At 40.3% G+C, this 19,233-nt stretch overlaps 2 protein-coding genes across 11 annotated transcripts in view; one reads left to right on the top strand and one right to left on the bottom strand.

Annotated features, from left to right (window-relative positions):
- AP4S1 (adaptor related protein complex 4 sigma 1 subunit) lies at positions 1-18,196 on the bottom strand. Of its 5 annotated transcripts, XM_021403813.1 has the most exons (7): positions 17,251-17,488; positions 12,426-12,767; positions 10,435-10,636; positions 8,956-9,042; positions 7,785-7,853; positions 5,238-5,261; positions 1-851 (listed from the first exon to the last, which is right to left on the bottom strand). In XM_021403813.1, exons 3-7 carry the CDS (start codon positions 10,570-10,572, stop codon positions 723-725), a joined length of 447 nt encoding a protein of 148 aa, XP_021259488.1. In that variant the 5' UTR covers positions 10,573-10,636; positions 12,426-12,767; positions 17,251-17,488; the 3' UTR covers positions 1-722. The 5 variants fall into 5 exon arrangements, with proteins under 5 accessions (XP_021259488.1, XP_021259487.1, XP_021259486.1 ...); XM_021403812.1 differs by lacking the exons at positions 12,426-12,767; positions 17,251-17,488 and adding an exon at positions 18,051-18,196; XM_021403811.1 differs by lacking the exon at positions 12,426-12,767 and having other exon boundaries at positions 17,251-17,487.
- Positions 17,548-19,233, top strand: part of STRN3 (striatin 3) — a 55,630-nt gene continuing 53,944 nt past the window's right edge. For 3 of the 6 annotated variants that reach the window (XM_021403804.1, XM_021403803.1, XM_021403802.1), the window contains exon 1: positions 17,548-17,904. In XM_021403804.1, the coding sequence (XP_021259479.1) occupies positions 17,590-17,904 (315 nt within the window). In that variant the 5' untranslated portion in view covers positions 17,548-17,589. The remainder of the gene's footprint in view (positions 17,905-19,233) is intronic. The other 3 variants (XM_021403801.1, XM_021403805.1, XM_021403806.1) reach the window with 3 other exon arrangements.

The following is a 19,233-nucleotide window of genomic DNA, read 5'->3' as shown; positions in this document are numbered from 1 at the left end:
CAAAATAAAAAAAGATATTGTGTGATTTATGAAGCAAATATGTGTACTATAAAATATCAAACCTTTTGATCTTAATTAGTTTATTAATGTTATAACATTTAAGTGTAACTTCTAGTTACAACTTAATACAGTATGTGGGAATCTTAAATACATGTACGCTTCTGTTATTTACATGTATTTTGTAACTGAAATCAGAGGATCTCTGTGGCTGAGAAGACGAGCTTTATGATTAATGCTGAATCTAGTTTAAAGGTAGTCATAAAAGTTACCAAACTTTAACTGCCAGTACATTTGTATGAAAATAAAAAAATCACACTGTTGCTTAAAGAAGTGCCATTAAAAGTTAGTTTGAAATTTTTTTTCCATATTTTCTGTCATTCTAGGTCTGGCAGAATGCTACATGAATCTGAACAATACCTACACAGTCACAAGTAAGTTTCCATTGCTTCATTCTCAGTTTGTTTGAAAGAAAAAAAATTCTTGAGGAACATTTCTTCTGTTCTAAAAAGGCTTCTGCTGTGTCCGTAGGAAGTTGCATCTGAACATAAAGGTTTCACTTTGAGGTTCTGTGTCTTTTTCAGGGTACAGGAGAAGCAGGAAATATTTTTCAACTGATTTGGATATTGCATGAGTTGGTCTTATGAAATCAGAAGATCGCTTGTGGGTTGCTGTTGAGGATTTCACCATCTTTTGTTAAATGCTTTAGTCAGTCTTGCATCTTCCTAGCTCTCTGCCACTTTGTCGAGCACAAACAGAGGCGCAAGAATTCTGTTGGGGTTTGTTTCCACAATGCAGCCATTTAGCACCATTTCATCCAGTATGATGTGCACTCTATCCAAATTGAACATGATCTAGAAACATTACAAGTTAAGTGTATTTTGAACTACATGAAGATAGATAGAGAAAAATTTAAAAAATAAAAACTTCAAAAAGTAGGTATTAATGTATGCTAGTCGTGTGCCTGTGAGGAGACAGGTCAACTGATGCTTTTCATGGGCCAGTGTTGGAGATATCAGAAGTTGGTACTAGCAAAGTTACATCTTGAAATATTACAACATAGAAGTAAAAGAAAGGTAAACCTGAACATAGATATAGGTGATTAATTTTCCTGTCTCCCTGTGCACCATTTAATGCACGAATATAAAATGTTATCAAGGGATAATGATGTTGAATGTGAAGATGCCAATGTTCTGTATTTCCTCCAATCAAAGTAGTTTTTGCATTCTTAAAATCTGATTCTTGAGTACAATTTTCCTTGCCCTGAATTACTGACACTATTTGATTTTCTTGAAAATCAATCATTTTTTCTTGAAATCATGAAGGAGACTAAAGTAAAGAAATGGTTTGTATTTAAATTACACGCTTTCTGAAAGATATTTACAATCTAACACTCACCTAAAGGAAGATAATCTGAAACTGAATGCATACCTTCATGGTATCTGAAGTTTATTCATAACCGTGTCTCTCTTTTCTTAATGGTACTTAACTTCTGTCTCAAAAAGTGATTGTGCCTTAACTATGTCCATGGTTCATCAAAAAATAGTTTCCAATTTAGCAGACTTAACCACCTAATTTAATTATAGGTTGTATTTAATTTCCAGACCTCTTTCTGAATTTGACTATAGGCCGAAGTTGCTTCTAAATATTAGACTCAAGCCTTTCAGTACTGAGGAACAGTGCTGTCCTTAAAACATGAACAGTTTCAGAGACAAAGGTTTTTGGTGGTTTTTTTTGCTTTCCTCGGCAGAGTAAAAACTTAAAAATTTTCTTCCTATATTCTGCTTTTCAGGCAAATTGATCTTCACGCAAATGTTTTATTCTGAGACGTTATGGCTTCCTTATTACAGTGATGTGAGAATTTTTAGAGAGAGTTGTTCTATTCCTATTTAGATCAACTGTGACACTGACCTACATAGGGCAGGAGGATCTGTTCACAAAGTTAGATAACATTCCATTCAAGTTTCAAGAAGTAATAAAGCCAGCTCCTGCTGGCTTTTAATTTTTGCAGTCTACTAACTTCAGTGATTAACAACACTACAATTCCCACAGAGGAATGACAGCACTCACCCCCTCCTCAACCAAACATAGGCTTCCTTCTTCAGTTATGTTCACACCTCACTTTACCATGCTGTTCTTGGCAAACAGTCAGACTTGCGCGGTGAATAATCTTGGCGTTTTTCCCCTTCCTGTAAGTCTCAGGACTCTTCTCTGCTGTTAGATCTCAACATAAAATACTGCTTAGTCATTCAAGTCTGCCTGCCTTACACAGTGAGGGATATCTCTGATTTTCAGCAACGCTCATCCTCTTCACCTGTCACTTGTTTTGCAATTCACTCCAAATTTCAGGATTTAAATCCCTGAAGTCACAGATCCACACCCAGCTGGAAAACACCAGAGCAAGCCAGTTTGAGCAACTGGCAACAGGAAAAGCTATATATGGTGTGTACCAACATGTACACCACCCCGAGCTTTCATTTATAGTCTTGCTTCCTGTAAGAATAGTAAATACAGTTCTGGCCATTAGATAAAATGGCAGTAGAGGTAATGGCACCTACTAAATTTGGTATTTAAATGTTCTGCTGGTTCTTGGTAACTCCAAGAGCTGCCCTTACGAAAGACCCTAACAGCAGTTCCTAGTCTCACTAGGAGGTTTTTATGTGGCACATACGCTAAAAGAAGGTAAACATGACAGTTCTGTGTCTCCTTTCCTGAAACAATGTAGAATCATAGAATCGTAGAATCACCAAGGTTGGAAAAGACCTACAAGATCATCCAGTCCAACCATCCACCTATCACCAATAGTTCTCACTAAACTATGTCCCTCAACGCAACGTCTAAATGTTCCTTGAACACCTCCAGGGTTGGTGACTCCACTGCCTCCCTGGGCAGCTCATTCCAGCACCTGACCACTCTTTCAGAAAAGTAGTAAATATACAGGCAGATATTTAAGTGGGAAAGAAGGGAGGGAAAAAATGCACATTCAAGTCATGTAGAGACATTTTAAGATATCAGGATATTCCAGGCAAGTAATTTAGGGTGTGTGCAGGCTTAAGAGGTTATAAAGTACAACCAACACCTTGTGATCAGGTAATACACTCAGGAGCACAAACAAAATCTTTGTAGATTATAGCATGAGTACTTGTGTGGTTTGCTACTGTGAATATACAGTACTAAATAATTTTGATTTCTGTCCGGATCACTCATCTTTGGCTAAAGGTTAGTTGAAGTTGCTGATTTTTTTTTTCCCTTTTAATCTAGATATGAAAAATACCATGTATTGTCAGTTTATCTTTTCAAATGTTTGCTTTAGGTAACTTCTACCCTATCTAACAGCAGCTGAATTTAAGTCAGGGAAACTTGTTTAATGCTTTCTGTTTCTTACTCAGATGACTATGCTGACACTAAATAGCAGATGAGTGGTGCCCTCAGGTTCTGTGATATTCTGTATTACATGCTCCTACTCTGGGAGAAATTCTCTCAAAGTCTGAAAGGTGGCTGATCTCCTTCTGTAAGCACGTTCCCTTACATCATGACCCAAGAAATTTTTCCTTAATGAACAATTTTAAGCTAATTTGTGTGAGTTTCCATCGACTTACTTTATAGTTTACTAACTTGAATGTATCCTTAAAAATTGTCAATATAAATTCATAATTCAATTTTTTTATTGTATAAATGTGCTGTATTCTAAAAGTGGACAGAAGAATACAGTTGACTTACATAAAGTATTCCTTTTATCAAAGCTTTTCTTCTATCTTAGAACCAGCAGCTAGTTGCAGTGGAATGTAATGTTCTCTTTTGGATCCAGGCAACATTCCTCGGATACTTGGTTATAGGGAAAGCTACCTTTTTCCTCCCACAAGGAGAATGTAAATATGTTTCTTCTATATGTTACTTATGTCTTCAAATAAGCACTGCTTCACCAGTTCAAGCAACAGAAAAAGTCAGCTTTTTGTAATTTTATAAAAACGTCACGCTTACCAGCATGTTGTTCCCCACGAAGCTGCTGTGATAACACTTTCATTTTTATAGTCTGTGATCATCACACCAGGAAAGTAGCTCCTACGCTACCCAGGCTGTGGTTTTAGAGCTACATGAAATTCCAGCCACTTATTTCATACATAAAAGTGAGGCTTATATAGTGATAATTAACGCATTAGGAAGAAGCATCACTAGGACAACTTCATTACTTGTTTATTCTACTGTCCTAAAAACGCTACTTAATTAAAAACAAAACCAAGAAACAAACAAAACAAAAACACAACATTCAAGAAATGTTACCTACACTCAAGTATATGATTGACTTAATCCCAGTATGAAAATAAACATCAAATTAAAGCAAAATGCTTTACAACCAACACATAAAAGCTCCTGGCTACTGAAGAGGTAGTTATTTAATTGGTTAGTCAGCATTCATTTTTGTAGTATGCCTGAGATACCCTTGTTTTCCTTGAAGGAACTGAGGAGGGAGAAGCCTGTGAGGGACTAGGTATGGGAGAGAAGGGACTTTGTGCTGCATTCCCCTGGTTCATTTTTAGTTGTATTGAGTATTCTATTCTATTTGCTTGCACTTTGTGTTTAAGCATTCGTGACCATATTTTACTATTTAGTATATGTTTGTATTTGGTTTTAGTTCACTAATATTTTAGCTAATACCCTGCAAATCGTAGACATAAGCATTTTTCTTACAGCTGTAAGAAAAAAATGAGTATATAATATCTGTGTCATTGTTTAGTTTCCTAAATTTCTCTTTCTCACTGATTCAGATAGTAAGTGTCACCGCTATAAAGCATGATCAAGTGCAAATCTAATCTTAAAATGCTGCTGCTGCTTTATTTGGCTCAAGACGCATTTATAATGTTCATTTATTATTGTAGCTCACATCAATATCTTTTATTTTTTACTTTAAACTGAATGTAAAACCCTGAAGTAATCAGTAAGTGAACCTGAAAGTTCCCTCATGAATAGAAACTTTGGTGTCTAGATGGTGGTATTATTTAGTTCTCTCAAAGCAAACTCTCCTTGCCTTTAAATGGTACAAGGCCTATCTCATTGACTGAAGATTTAAATAGGATGCCCTCATGAACATCAGCCATGCTTTCATCTAGATGACAGAAGGTTGCTATTTTAAATACAGAATTTGTGAAACCTTTGCATTGTCTTGACTGAGTCAGTGCTATGAGTTCCAGTATGAGCTGGAATATACACCAAAAAGAGACAAACAAATGGCTTTCTGATACCAAAAAGGATACATCTAATTCACTCTGAAAGAAAAAGAGATAAACATTAATTATGGTTTGATTTTCATCTTGTAGTCATTAAACATTACGTATCCCTCCAGATGATACCGAAAATCTTCAGAATAGAGATTAAAAAAATGTAGGCTGATTAATATTCTTCTCTGCACTGTACAGTTCTACGTTCTTTACTGCACTGCTCCTTTGCATTTGATGTGTTACTTGCCTCTAACAAAAGCTAAATTTCTGAAAATTTTACTAAAAAAAAAACACATAGAAGTCACTCACAATTAATAATTAGAATACATGCAGTGCTGTCCCAGAGAACAGGCAGAAAAATAACACTTCTGCTCATGGAATCTTCAGCCCTATATTCCCTCTTCCTCTGCAAAAACAAGATGTTAATGCAAAGTTTATAATTTATATAAAAACAGGAGTGTATACCCATAGTGGTGGTAGCTGTGACAGGCTGTATTAGGACAGAGACAGCAACTCTGTGCGCTGGACCCCTACCACTTACAGCTTTTGCTTCAGCCCAGCCAATTTCATTTAAGTGAAGTGTTTGAGCTAGCAGCCCTTGTGGTCTCTGTAGTCAGTAGATGAGATGGGTATCTTAGCAGTGGCCTCAGCAAACTTGAGACATGACTCACTTTCTAGAGATACTTGTTTGTCTCCGCTCTCTGTAATGGGAGCATAGGATGACCAAACATCTAACTTGGGTGCCTCAGTTAAATGTTTAAATATAGAAACAATTAGTCACAGCCTCAGATCCTGCATGCTTAGGGTTGACCTTCCCCAGTCTCTGTCTGTCCCCACAGAACATCTTTATCTGCTACTAAGGGAATTTACTGCAGTTGTTGACATGGATTCCACCATTCACAGACTAGCCCTGGAATTTTAGAGTTTTTACTGATAGAAGTACAACTTCTTCTGTGGTCCAAAGATGCTCTAAATCAGACTGGTCTGCAGGTCTCCACTGAGTGACCTTGCCCTCCTTCAGTTAGAGATTTTTATTCATCTCAAAACGGTATTTTAAGAAGTCTGATCAGTTTGAACTTCCTTAGTACTAAAAAGCAGTTGAAAACATTGGAGTGTGTATTCTAAACAGTATGCATGATTCTTCCTGAGCAGCTATTAGGAAAATGAAGGTGTTTCAGAATTACCTATCATATCACTCGCAGCTTTGATAGCTTTCCTGCTAATTCTGTTAATATTCTTATATTTTAATTCAAGCTCTGTAAACTCCATCAGACAAAAGCAGAGTGTGAAAATGTTTAAAGCTCACAAACAAAAAAAACATAGATGATAAAGTGTCATTCTAGAAGTCAGATGTTCTTTCCTTTCCCAGAGTTTTTTTCCATTGTTGTCATCATAATTTGGTGTTCTAAAATTGTTCAAATACTAAACATTAATCCATAATAGTACAAACTTAAAATATTTTTTGCCCTGTGGTTACTGACAGAAACCCCAACTAGAATTATAGCCGCCTTCTTCAGTGTTCTACTATTTATTAGGTTATATGCAATTGAAAATAGAACGATGGAATGGCACCGAATTTCTTTAAATGGTGAAGAGTTTAGAAGACTTTTTCAGTCGTGTCCTTGAACTCATACAGGAAGCTCTGCCGTGTCTGCTTTGGAGCTAGTACATAAACATTCATAGCACCATAAACGTGTATATAATTACCAATGTAATACTCTCAGACTGATGGACTATGGAGGAAATTGTATCCAACACCCTTTAATATAGCCAAACTGAAATTGTGCGTAAGCATTACTCAAGCCAAATTTGTTTAAAAAGAGAGCATTACAAATTCTGTATTAAATAGCACTGGAACTGTAATTAATAGCACACATTCTAACCAGCATTATTATGCTGCCTTTTCCAGCATTGTGAAAACAAAACACAAAAAGAGAGAAATGTCATTTAATCATTTAAACTGGAGCTATCTCTGTCTTTGAATCTTCAAAAAAAAACGAACATCTTTTCAAGAGTGATTGTATCAGATATCCACCGTTAAATGGTGACAGTATGGGGTGCGCAAGAGCATTCTGGCTCTTGAGATTTCATTTGCTCTATCCTTCTAATCTTGTTCAGTGACAGTAATATCAGCTCCCTGCTTAATGCTTACACTGTCTTCATCATGAATTTAGTATTTAAGGAACATTGTACTAAGAACTGCTTTAAAAAAAAAAAAAAGTAAAGAATAATCTTTTAAATCACAAAATGCAAGCGGCTATTTTGAGAGCAATGACTTAAAGAAATCCCTGAGTATAAGCATCTAAGAACATGCTTTTCTACCAGAACCATTTCTGGTATTCCTTGTCTGATGATTTATAAACCATGCATGCTTTTACTTCTCTGAAAAATCAACTAATACTCTTAATGCTATTTTTCTTCTTTTTTTTTAAACAGTGGCAATATCATGCTGCTGTTTTCAAAGTGGTATATGAATATTAAAAAAAATCCCTTGATTTTTTTTCCCTGAAATGACGTTCACTAGAGCTTTGAAAAAGAAATATATCATAGTAGATTCAAAGTCTCACTCACCACTCTGCTGAAGTATTTGTCCAGAACCTCCACAAAATTATGAATTAGTTCATATACTGCCATCTCATTCTGAAAGTAAATTAAAAACAAAAGTATATAAAATGAAGAGATAGAAACTATGATAGCATTCTTTCTGTTATTTCAGTATATGATGTGGGGAAAGCAACTAGAAATTTATAGTAAGTACTATAATAAATTGCACAAACTCAGGCTGTTGCAGCAAGAAGAGGTGTGGTTGCTCAGCTGACCTATCAGGAGCAGGGGAATTGAAAGAATTTGCCCTGAATTGCATGACTTATAACCCTGACTTCAAGCCACGGGGGTTGTCAGCAGCTACTTTCCACGACTTTCCACACCACCCCATTAAGGTCTCCAGAAGTAAGCTTAAAATTAATTTCTGAGAACTGTAAATCAATGCAAACACTTCAGCTCAGGCTCAGCCTTCAAGGTTTTTTAAGTAACAGTACTTAGTAATTTTCAGTCAGATACCTTTTTTTTTTCCTTTTGTTAAAAATTAAAATAGCATCTTTCTAGGTAATAGTATGGATTTTTTTCATTTGTCCAAGGAAGTTGAAAACAGGGAGCAGTTGAGAATTCACTACAGAGGAGGCAACTACACTGACTGTAATGCTGATATTTTCTGAGAAACCTCACCCCACAATTTTATGTTTATAGAATCATAGAATGGTTTGTTGTGATGGAAGGGACCTTTAAGATTATCTAGTTCCAACCCCCCTGCCATAGGCAGAGACACCTCCCTCTAGACCAGGTTGCTCAAAGCCCCATCCAGCCTGGCCTTCGGTGCTTCCAGGGAGGGGGCATCCGCAGCCTCTCTCCAGTGTCTCACCACCCTCACAGTAAAGATTTTCTTCCTGATACCTAGTCTAAATCTACCCTCTTCCAGTTTAAAGCCATTTCCCCTCGTCCTGTCACTACATGCCCTTATGAACAGTCCCTCCCCAGCTTTCCTGTAGGCCCCCTTCAGGTACTGGAAGGCCGCTATAAGGTCTTCTTGGAGCCTTTTATTTTATTTACAAGAAATACGTATTTTTTTGCCATGTCTAATTGAAGCTCTCTAATATATATGGCAAATTCCGTACTGGAAAAGGACTTGAGTTCTTGCCTATGATTACTACAAGCTTACATTTCAAGACTGCATATAATTTCTTACCTCTGTCTCATTGATTCCAACGACTATGAAAAGGGCTGCATACTGTCGGTATACCAACTTAAAGTCCTTATACTCAATGAAAGAGCACTAGGCAAAAGCAGAACTCGTCAAACATATTAGTTGCCAGTTAAGTTTGAGACATTATTAATCTTTCCTTTATATAAGGCGCATAAAAACCAATGGATTTCCCAATATCCAACAGGTATTTTTGATTTGAAAGAAGTTTGGGAGGGTAACTTCTACATTAAACCTTTCAGCTATTGACAGAAAACATAGTACCACTTCATATATGAATAAACTGGAACATTCAGAACTGACACAATTTGCTCAGCGTTATAATTCAAGGGCAGTCAATATTTCCTCTAAATTTTCAATGAGAAGCACTTACAAAAGAGGCAAACTGAAGATCATTTTCATATTTAAGAATGGTGAATATTCTTATAATTATTAACTGTATTAGATATTCAAACACAAGGGAAAAATCCACTTGTAGTTCACCGTAAGATGGGAGCCAGTAGATGGTGCTGTTACACACAGCTGTACAAATCACCTCTTCCTAAGTAAAACTTTTGCTGGGTCCTTAGGATGGCAGCATGCCGTTGGTTATTCTGGTGAAGTTTCTATTCAGACGTGCTCTTACAAGCAGCATGGAAGAGGTTAATTTCTTTAGTCTGTTAATTCTGTGAATCTGCAGTTTATGCCAACTGGTATTTTTTATGATGTTTTTTCTATTAAATGTGTAAAGACCACTGTTCCAGACCACACGCAGTGAATGAAAAATAAGCTGAATTCAGAACACAAATTAAAAAAAAAAATGCACTCGCATTCAAAGTCAGACATTTCTCACCAAATGGAAGTCAGTGATCTTGAATTTTTTGTTAAGTTTGGTACTTTTCTTAAAGAATCAACAGCTCAATTATGTGAGCCATGAAAATCTCAAGTGCAATCTAACAAATTCCAAAAGCCGAGCTTTCTGACTTTCATGGACAATGTGTGAAAACTTAAAAATGCATTTCTGGCCAAAGATGGCTGAAAAATGTGTTTTAAAAAAACAACCCTATGTTTTAGGTAGTACATAATTTGGAGTCTTCTCTAACAAGTTTTTTTTTTAAATTAGAGCTGTCTGTGCTATATCTCCACTCTTCTCGGCAAAGAAGACTAAGGTCTATCTGTAGATCACTACTAGAGAAGCAATAACAGGAAAAAATAAATTATTCCTGGACTACTGAACTCTTTCAAGCAAAGAGGAAGTCTATTTTATGACAGTAATAGAGAAAACTCCAAAATCATTGTAAGCCTCAGGGAAACATATTTATCCAATACAGAATAACAGTTCATCTAAATGAACGCTATCTAGAAACATTCTTGTTCTTCATGGGTACAAAGGAAATAATGACCTGCAAAGAAAACTGATATATTTCTAGAATTACTTATGTGCAATAGAATAAAATAACTAGGGAAAGATTTACGAAAACTTACTTGATCCTTTGAACGAGAGAGACAGTTTTTGATTACTTCAGCTTCCAACATTGTCCGTTTATGAATTTCTATATGCTCATAATACCTGGAGAGCCTAGTTTGACCTTGTTTGTTCACCATAAGAAAAAATTTTATCATTTCTTCTTTTGTGTATCTCAGCAGTCAGTTTGAATTATTGATGCAGGAATTTATAACAGTATTTCTGTGAGGAAAGAGAAGAAAAAAAAGTTAGTATGGATAGGAGTTATAAAAGACTTCCCAAAAGTGTCCAGCCCACACTGGCACGTAATTAAGTTTATTACCAAAGCATAGAATCTAGGGGGAAAAAAAAATCTGCATGCATCCTGTGAGTAAAACTCTTGGGTTTTTTTCCATACAAACAATCAGAAACCATCCTGACATCAGAATGAAGAGAGAGGTGACAAATAGACATGTGTAGGCCACAACACATGGCCACTCCTCTAACGCAGAATGAAAGCCCGCAGACCTAAATATCAGCAGTATCAACATGCATCTTGATCTCAGCCAGGAGCTGCTGAAATCCATTTCCCACACTGAAAGGAAAGGTAGGTTCTGCACTTGACAAAAACTAAGCATGGGGCTTAGGAGAAATTTCTAAGGAGAACTGTTGTTAATTGCTCAAAATAGCTTAATATAGCTTAATCTCAATCTAAGTAAGTATTAATGCATACAATGCCATTGAAGTACAGACATGGAGTATAAATACACCAAATACAAAGTACAATGAAAAAGACTATCAAAAAGAGCACAGAACATGCTTACCATACCAAAATAAACATTTTTTTCATGTTATTGAAAGCATGCATAAAAAGGCAAGCTGCATAACTTTTTTTTTTTAATGAAGAAGTTTTTGGTTATTTTCTTCAATGCCAGAAAACAGTCACTGTAACGTTTTCCATCTGACTCTACTTGGATCACAGACTTATTGGCCCTTGTGTTCTTGAAGTATATACATTGACAAAACAGCAGCTACTGCAAAAGTTATTTCTTCATTCCAGTGTTAAAAACTTGCTTCTTGCCTGGTGCTTTAGAAGTTATAATGCAAATACCCTCTCCTAAGATCTCAGAACTCCTGAGAACACAGAAGAATACAATGTTGCTCTGTGTGTAAAAACCGTGTATCTTAGAGAAAAGGGAAAAAATAGAAAAATCTAAATCTTATATGATAGAGATATAAAAAGTCCCAATATATTATGCTGACATCAATTACTGCTTACTTCTGATTAATACTGGCCACCTAGTTATTTTCTGAAGGAAGAGCCATCTCTGTTAACATCACTGCTATTTGAAGAAAACGATCACGTTTTCCACAGCATACTGTGGTTTACTCCCTAAACAAAGTTGTTTAGACTTCTATATTAAACGCATCTGTGCTAATTCGACCTGATAATGAGAATTTGTTTCTTAACGAAGTGAAGAGTTATCTATAGTCTGAAAAGCATTGGCAGGAAGGAAAATGAAACCGTAGGAAACACTAGAATTGTAACTGTAAGACCTAAATAAATAAACGAATAAAACTTAAATATGTATCACTCTTAGCACAAGTGATTAGAAGATGTTGTACAGGCATTTTTTATCCTTGAGAAACTACCATTTGATTTGAAATGTTTTAAAACTACATATGTTGAGAAAAAAATCACACACCAAATCCACAAAAGTTAGTCAACGATAAAAGGAAAAATCCTGCCACAGATACGCAGCTTCATACAGACCTACTTCAGAAAAGTAGCCTGGGAAGAGCAATATTGTTTTAAAGAAACCTTCACCAAAAAATAGAATTCTTTGACTGGATTCTTTTCTATCAGACATACTACCCTTAGGGAAAAAAAAAAAAAAAAAAAAAAAGCTTTAATTGTAACTTAGAATCAGAGATGATAACTTAAATCCTCCTCCTCCCTTTACCGTCCCCTACACACAACTCTTTAAACAGGTAATGTATTTGAAATGGAAGAGCAGGTAAAAGAAAATACCAGAGGATGCATCGGCTATGAGGGAGAGCTCTTCCTTTGCACTACCGTACGTCTGCAAGAAAGCTTTTATCCCTGTTATTCTGAAAATTCCTTTTTGATCTGCTCTCCTGTAGGACATCTACAGGGAGCAGGAGTCCCGAATCAATACAGATGACAATAGAGTCTGCTTGCAATCCTGGCAGTCTGTTTTCTCACTTCCTAGGCAGAGTGAAGTCTCTTTATGTCAAGAAGTGCTCTCTTGTTGATTCCCTCAGACGGATGAGTCAGGAATGTCAGTAAGTGCTGCTGCAGTGCATGCTGCTTGTCTAGGCTTTGCACTCTTCAGTGAGTGGAAACGGCTCTCTGAGAAAGAACAAATGAGGCAGTTGAGACAAAAAAGGCCCAGATGGAAGTGTATTAAGGAATCTTCGCTGTCAGGTGGCATCTCAGGCTGACGTTTATGATGAAATGAGAACACAACTCCTGTATAAGCTTTTCTGCATTTCGTGTATGGCCTTGTTTTTTCCTACTTGGTATTGCTGCCTTAATTTACAGAGGGGCAGTAAGAAGAGATGCCTTAATACTCAGAGGAATAAAAAAAGAAAGGTATGCCAGTGAGATAAATCACTCGTGTCCTTGGAGAGAGCTGGTGTATTCTGAGTTACCACAAAGGAATATATAACAGAAAAAAACTTAAGAATTGATATACGTGGATCCCATTGCAGGATTGCCCCTAATCCTAATTATTCCTTTGTTAATCTAATCTTCCTACATGGTTAATCCCTTTCTGGTGCTATAACTAATGTATCTGTATATTCTTTCATAAGGCCTGTACTGTTTTACCTGCAAAAATACTTTAGGCTCAAATTATTTTTTAAACAATCCTTACAAATGCTCTTACCCAGAACCGTTATAGAAATATGAATTATGCTGTAACAGAGGCAGAACCACAGTAGTACTCAAAAGTGTCACCTGTCATTTATGAGACAGCCATCGTTCACAGTATTAGAGTAGGTGATTAACATCTGCAGAGGAGAGGCGTGCAGTATCACCTGTCATTTCTCTAAGTATTTTGCTGCCAGCCTCAAGCACAGCTTCCATCATTTTTTTTTCTCCCACAAATGGCATTAAAAGCACACAATCTTCTGAAGAAATACTGGAATAAATTTTCTATCTGATTTACATGTGGAAATTATATATATATATATTATATGCGTTCTGTTTTATATATATATATACTATATATATGTATATATATTATGTATATGTATTATATATATATGTTATATATACATATAACAGAACGCATGCAAGTATAGCTGTATAATCTGGCTTTGAGAATAACTCCAGTGTTGAAAATATCTTAAGTTAGTTTTATTTCCTTTAAGAATAGTTGTGAAAGAAAATCACCTCTGTAGTAAAAAACAACACCATATATTTGAATAATGTAGGAAAAAAAAAATTAGTGGTTTTATCTTTATCAGACTGCTTATTTCCTAGCTTTCAGATACAGAAAACATGTTAAATGTCTTGCATATTTAACATGTAATGAGATCTGTGAAGTATAATAAACAAAAAGCACACCTCTGCATGTCAGTGGGTGGAGAATCCCCCATTGCTCCATCAAGTTCTATGTATTTCAGGAACTACTTCTTATGTTCAACAAGTACTCTACTTACAAAGGCAGTCCTGTTTCTTCCAGTACAACTCGTATGTACTTTTCCGTGCATTCCCACCGATGCGTGGCTGCGTGTGTGTGCGTATATGCTCAAATCCAGCATGAATTACTATGCCTTACTGCATACAAAATCGAATGCTTCAAGAGAATCGGTGACAAGATGTGAGCCTTTCATACAGCTGCCATTATTTTGCTCATTTTAGTAATGAAAAGATGTTGCTATCTGGAGGCTGTTTGTCAGAAATGAATAGGCAGCCTCATTCCAGGTCAGTGGACAACTATCTGCATTACAAATGGGCTTAGGAACAGAAGACTGGAGGGGACTACTCAGATCCTGATGGCCTGTCAAGCCCAGCTCTCCCTGTCACAGTCAGCCATGCATTTGAAATCGTGTCCAGAATAGCCTACAGTATCTGCTTCTGCATCTACAAAGTACCTGTGATGCGCTGTGACGTCATGAAGACTGAAAAAACCCAAACCCTGAAAAATACCATACAGAGAAGACATAAAACATCTTGAAATCATGGTCTTTCCTGCCAAAGTAGCAAAGTGTGAGCCACTGAGTGGCTATTTCTTCCACAAGAGGTTTCTTCTGTATGGCTAATTTGGCTTACACATAAACCACACAGTGTAACTCCTGTGATATACATGCATTGTTACGCTGTATTAGATCTCACCCTCATTAAAGTGTCTCTTGCAGATAAATATCTGTGAGAGAAAACTGGAATCATGATTGGTGTGTGTGACTCACTGCGGCAGACTGATGCAGTATGTAGTTGTCAATGACCTACACCATAACTTTAACTCATTCTACACCAACAGACAAGCAGAAGACTAACAACCCTGGCTCACAAAGAGAGACGCTTCAGGATTTTTCTGCCCCTAAGCAGGCTCATTCTCCTCATCTGTTTGTATAGGGAACTCCAGCCTTGTACTCTAAAACTCAAATCCACCCAGTTTGCTTCAAAACACCAAAATGAAAGCTGTGAAGGAAGTGCTTCCAGGACAAGGATATGTCAGCTCTGTAGGCAGCGTAACCACTTGAGGCACCATAGTGCAGGCTGTCCCTGTTGGTGAGTTACACCCTTGTAACTCGTCTTTTCAGATACTCATTAAGACCTCTTAGAGAGGCCAAGCCTGCAATACCTGTTTTGTGGATAAAAGGAGGTCTTACATCTCCAGTGTGACCAGCCCAGCAGATCTCACACGCAGTAATAGAAGACACATTTTAAACAATTTTAATTACATCTCCAGTAGCTACAAGCACTTAACGTTGATTTATTTTGTCCAAGATTTCACCAGTATCCATGCATACTCTGACACGTACATTATAAAAAAGAAGTACAACCCCAGATTGAGACGTCAGGCAGGAGAGTTCTTGTTCAAATTAGATTTCTGTCTGTCAAGTTAAAACCACTCTAGTCAACATCCACAGATCTAGAAGTTATTGTGCTATATCAAAGTTCTCTCTAAGAAATCAAATCTAGCAAACAAGAAACACGTGGCTTTATTTTTATATATTTGTTTTGACAATAATTAAACAGTAGTTGGAACTGCAAGCCAATAATTGTCTGCATTGTCTAACTCTATAAATGAGTTGATTTTCTGGACACAGAGGTTTTAATTGTGTTTTATCTGTACTAAATGTAGAACAAAATAGATTAATCTGCAATTAAAGCACTAATGAGTATATTAAAAATGGCCAAGTGATAGAAGTGCAAGCAGGGGACAGCAGGTGGGCAAACATTTTTGAGGTATACATTGGTCTACTCAACTTCCTAGCTATGAATTTATTGTGAAAAAGCATGTAGCGAATGAAGATGGTTCATACAATTGATACTCGTGTTCTATTTTTGTTCTGACCGTGGACAAGGCTTTAGTAAAAAATGATAAGAGTAATCATTTTTGTATTCTGGATCTTACTGTTCAAATTATTATCCATCTAGAAATGAAACAATGTTGTTGGTGTGGCTTTGAAATAAATCACCATATTTAACTTCAGGATCAGGAATTTTAAGAAAAGCAGCCTTACTAATCTAGGGAAGCCAAGGAGGAAGGAAGCAGTAAAAAAGTTTTCCTTTGCAGTGTGGTTGTCAGAATGCTTTCTGAATATAGTAACAGAGCTAAACTGCAACAGCTCCAAGGTATTCAGCAATGAGGAATGTCTCAAGGGGTGGAGTAAAACAAAGCGGTAAGCTGACTGTGAGGTAAGGTGCAATTTTTGGTAATGATTTGATACTGTCAGTGGGCAGTGAAAAAATCTGCTGAGGTGGAACAGTTGGATTTAGACGGGCTGATCAGTGTGGAAAAGGGAAGACTGAGGAAATGATGGTAGGAAATGACTTAACGGAGAAAAGTCAGATAGGAACTGGTAAAACAACTGAAACAGCAACATGCACCTGAGGAGAGGTCAGCAGAGAGGAAACGCCAGCACTGGAACAAGCAGGATTTATTTTTCAGCAGTTAATACAATTCCGGTGCCGTCAAGAACGAGCCTGTTAAGGACACTGTCCATGTTCCTGCCCAGTCGTACAGCATACATGTATTGTTAGAGAAGCAAAACCAAATCTTGTGTTACTCGAGAAGAGGTGGCCTACAGACCCCTTCCAACAGGACGTGGTGGTAAATCGTGAACGCTGCACTTCGGGGCAGTGCTGTGCAGCCAAGGAGGTCTCACCACATCCACGCTGTGGCACCAACCTGGGCTCTGCTGCCGTGGCACACTGAGCCCGCTGCTGCTAACTGCGCGCCCGTCGCTTGCGAACCCTTCATGCAGTAACCGGTTTTGGATGGCGAGAGGTGTGCCCTCGTTCTTCCCATCACAGAGGGAAAACATTACACAAATCTCTCGAATACAACACCGAGAAGACGACTTTCATTACAATAAAATTTAAGATTGGGCACCGCCAGAATACATTTAGCCAACCTATTCTAGAACCACCTACTTGTGAGGCAAACCAAGCGCCCCCGAGCTGCTCTGAGCACAGCCCCGCGAAGCGCCGCCGGAGAGGCCTCACAGCCCCTTCCGAGAGCGACCACCGCCCCTCCCCACGCGCGCTCTGCCCGGGCCCCGCGCCCGCCCTGGCGGCAACAGCGGGAAGGACGCGCTCGCGCTCCCACTCCCCCTCAGCCCAGCCCCGCTCCCCCGCCCGCGGGCACGGCGCTCACCTCCCTCTGGCGCATGCGCGCTCCGCCGCCTCGACAGGCCGGGGGGAAGAAGGGGAGGGGAGAGGGGAGCGACTTCCCGGCAGGCCCCGCGCGTCGCGCCGCTCCCCTTTCCCCTCCCCGCCCGGGCGCGGGTGGGTGGGCCGACGGCCGGGAGGCTGTAATGGCGGCTGGCGGCGGCTCGGCGCTGCTCTGACACCCGGATACCGCTCGGCGCGGCCCCCCGCCTCCCCGCACCCGGCCCGCCCCCTCCCGCCCGCCCCAGCTAGCGCCGCTCGCCCCCTCCCCGGCCCCCGCTCCAGGCCCCCGCCGCGGGACGAGAAGGAGGGCTCCCCGCAGACAATGGACGAGCACCCCGGAGCCGGAGGAGGCGGCGGGATGGCGGCCGCGCCGAGGCCGCAGCAGCCCCCTCCGCAGGGCGGGGGTAACGTGAACCTGCAGCCGGGCGGGGGCTGCGCGGGAGCCGGAGCCGGCGGCGGAGGGCAGCAGCAGGCGCAGGGCCCCGCGGCCCCGGGCGGGCAGGAGGCGGCGGGCCCCGCCGAACTGTCCCGGCCGCAGCACTACACCATCCCGGGGATCCTGCACTACATCCAGCACGAGTGGGCTCGCTTCGAGATGGAGCGGGCGCACTGGGAGGTGGAGCGGGCCGAGCTGCAGGTACGGGCCCAGGGCGGGCTCCGCGCGGGCCGGGACCGGCTCGGGGGGCTCAGGGCCGCGCGCGGGCGGAGGGAGCGGGGCTGCCCGGGAGAGAGGGGCCGGCGCGTGTCTGAGGCCGGGCCGGTCGCTGGGGACGGGGACGGTACCTGCGCGAGGTCCGGCGGGCGAAGCGACGTCGCCGGGCGGCGGGGCTGGCAGAGGCGCAGCCCCTCACGGCCTGAGCTGGGCTCCCTTCCCTGGGGCAGCCATTTTGGTTTTTAGCATGGCGCCCGCCTGCGCTGCTGGCTCCGGAGCCAGCCCGGCTCCGCGGGCCTCGGGGCCGCGTTTGCGTCGCGGGGGCCGCAGAACGCCGGGGGAGGGCGGGCGGCCGCTGAGCGCGTTGTCCGGCCGCGCGGGGTAGGGCCCGGAGCGCCCTGACAGCTGCGATCCCCTCGCCGAGCACAATGACTCGGGGGCTCGCCGAACCGGGCCCTGCTGAGCCGTGGGTGCTGCTTCGGGAAAGCCGCAGCCCGCGGGCACGGAAGGCGGCGGCTTCCCCGGAGCTGGGCGAGCGGCCCCTTCGGGGTAGCGGGAAGGCGGCGGTGCCTGCCGAGGTGGGAGAAAACTCGGAACGGGGTCGGGTAAACCCTCAAGCGACGGACTTGGACGGGTGTTCACGTTGCAGACGGGTCCAATACATGCTCTCTTGCCTTCCGTTTCTTGGGAGACCTCACGTGGGAGAAGCAACTGCAGAAGAATAGTGAGGAGCTGGTGGGTCTGCAGTGCGATTGTTGGCCTACAAGTACCAGCTTTGTGTCGGGAGAAAAAATTGAACAACTCGAGAGAATAGAGAGCAAGCATTTGAGTTCCAGTATAGGTCTGTCATCATGAATATCTGCTTTTCATAGTGGAAAAGGATACCTCTGTTAATTACTTGTGCATGTAGAAATAAAACCATGCATCACAAACTTATGTTCAGATTCAGAAATCTACTGCATCTGAGGTATTTGTGTATGAGTTGTGTATATTTTTCCTCCTATAAAAACATAGCAGTTAAAATTAATTGTTTAAAAAGAATATTTCTTGTTATGATTTATACATACGGTGAATGTTTGCAGTCTTGAAGCAGCATTCCATCAAATTGCACCATAACTAGAGTTTGTGATAGCATGCTATAGCAGCAGCCAATGTTTGTGAGGTATATATATTTATATATGTGTGTATACCTTCAGATTGAAGAATAGAGAACTCTGCCTAAGCCTGGATAATGCTTTCAGGATTTCTCAACTCTTATACTAAACATGCAATTTGCAGGGTTTTTTGTTGTTGCAGCTATAATTAAGGTAGAAT

The sequence above is a fragment of the Numida meleagris genome, chromosome 6, assembly GCF_002078875.1.
Source record: "Numida meleagris isolate 19003 breed g44 Domestic line chromosome 6, NumMel1.0, whole genome shotgun sequence".
NCBI lineage: Eukaryota > Metazoa > Chordata > Aves > Galliformes > Numididae > Numida > Numida meleagris.
Note: the sequence above shows the minus strand (reverse complement) of the source record. Positions and strands in the feature narration are given on the sequence as shown.

Excerpts from the sequence above, each read along its gene's own strand:
- AP4S1 (XM_021403812.1), bottom strand. The coding sequence starts at position 10,572 with ATGATAAAATTTTTTCTTATGGTGAACAAACAAGGTCAAACTAGGCTC. Across the intron at positions 9,043-10,434 it reads TCTCTCGTTCAAAGGATCAA|TGCTCTTTCATTGAGTATAA; the intron begins GTAAGTTTTCGT and ends GCTTTTGCCTAG. Across the intron at positions 5,262-7,784 it reads ACAAATACTTCAGCAGAGTG|AGTGAATTAGATGTATCCTT; the intron begins GTGAGTGAGACT and ends TTTTTCTTTCAG.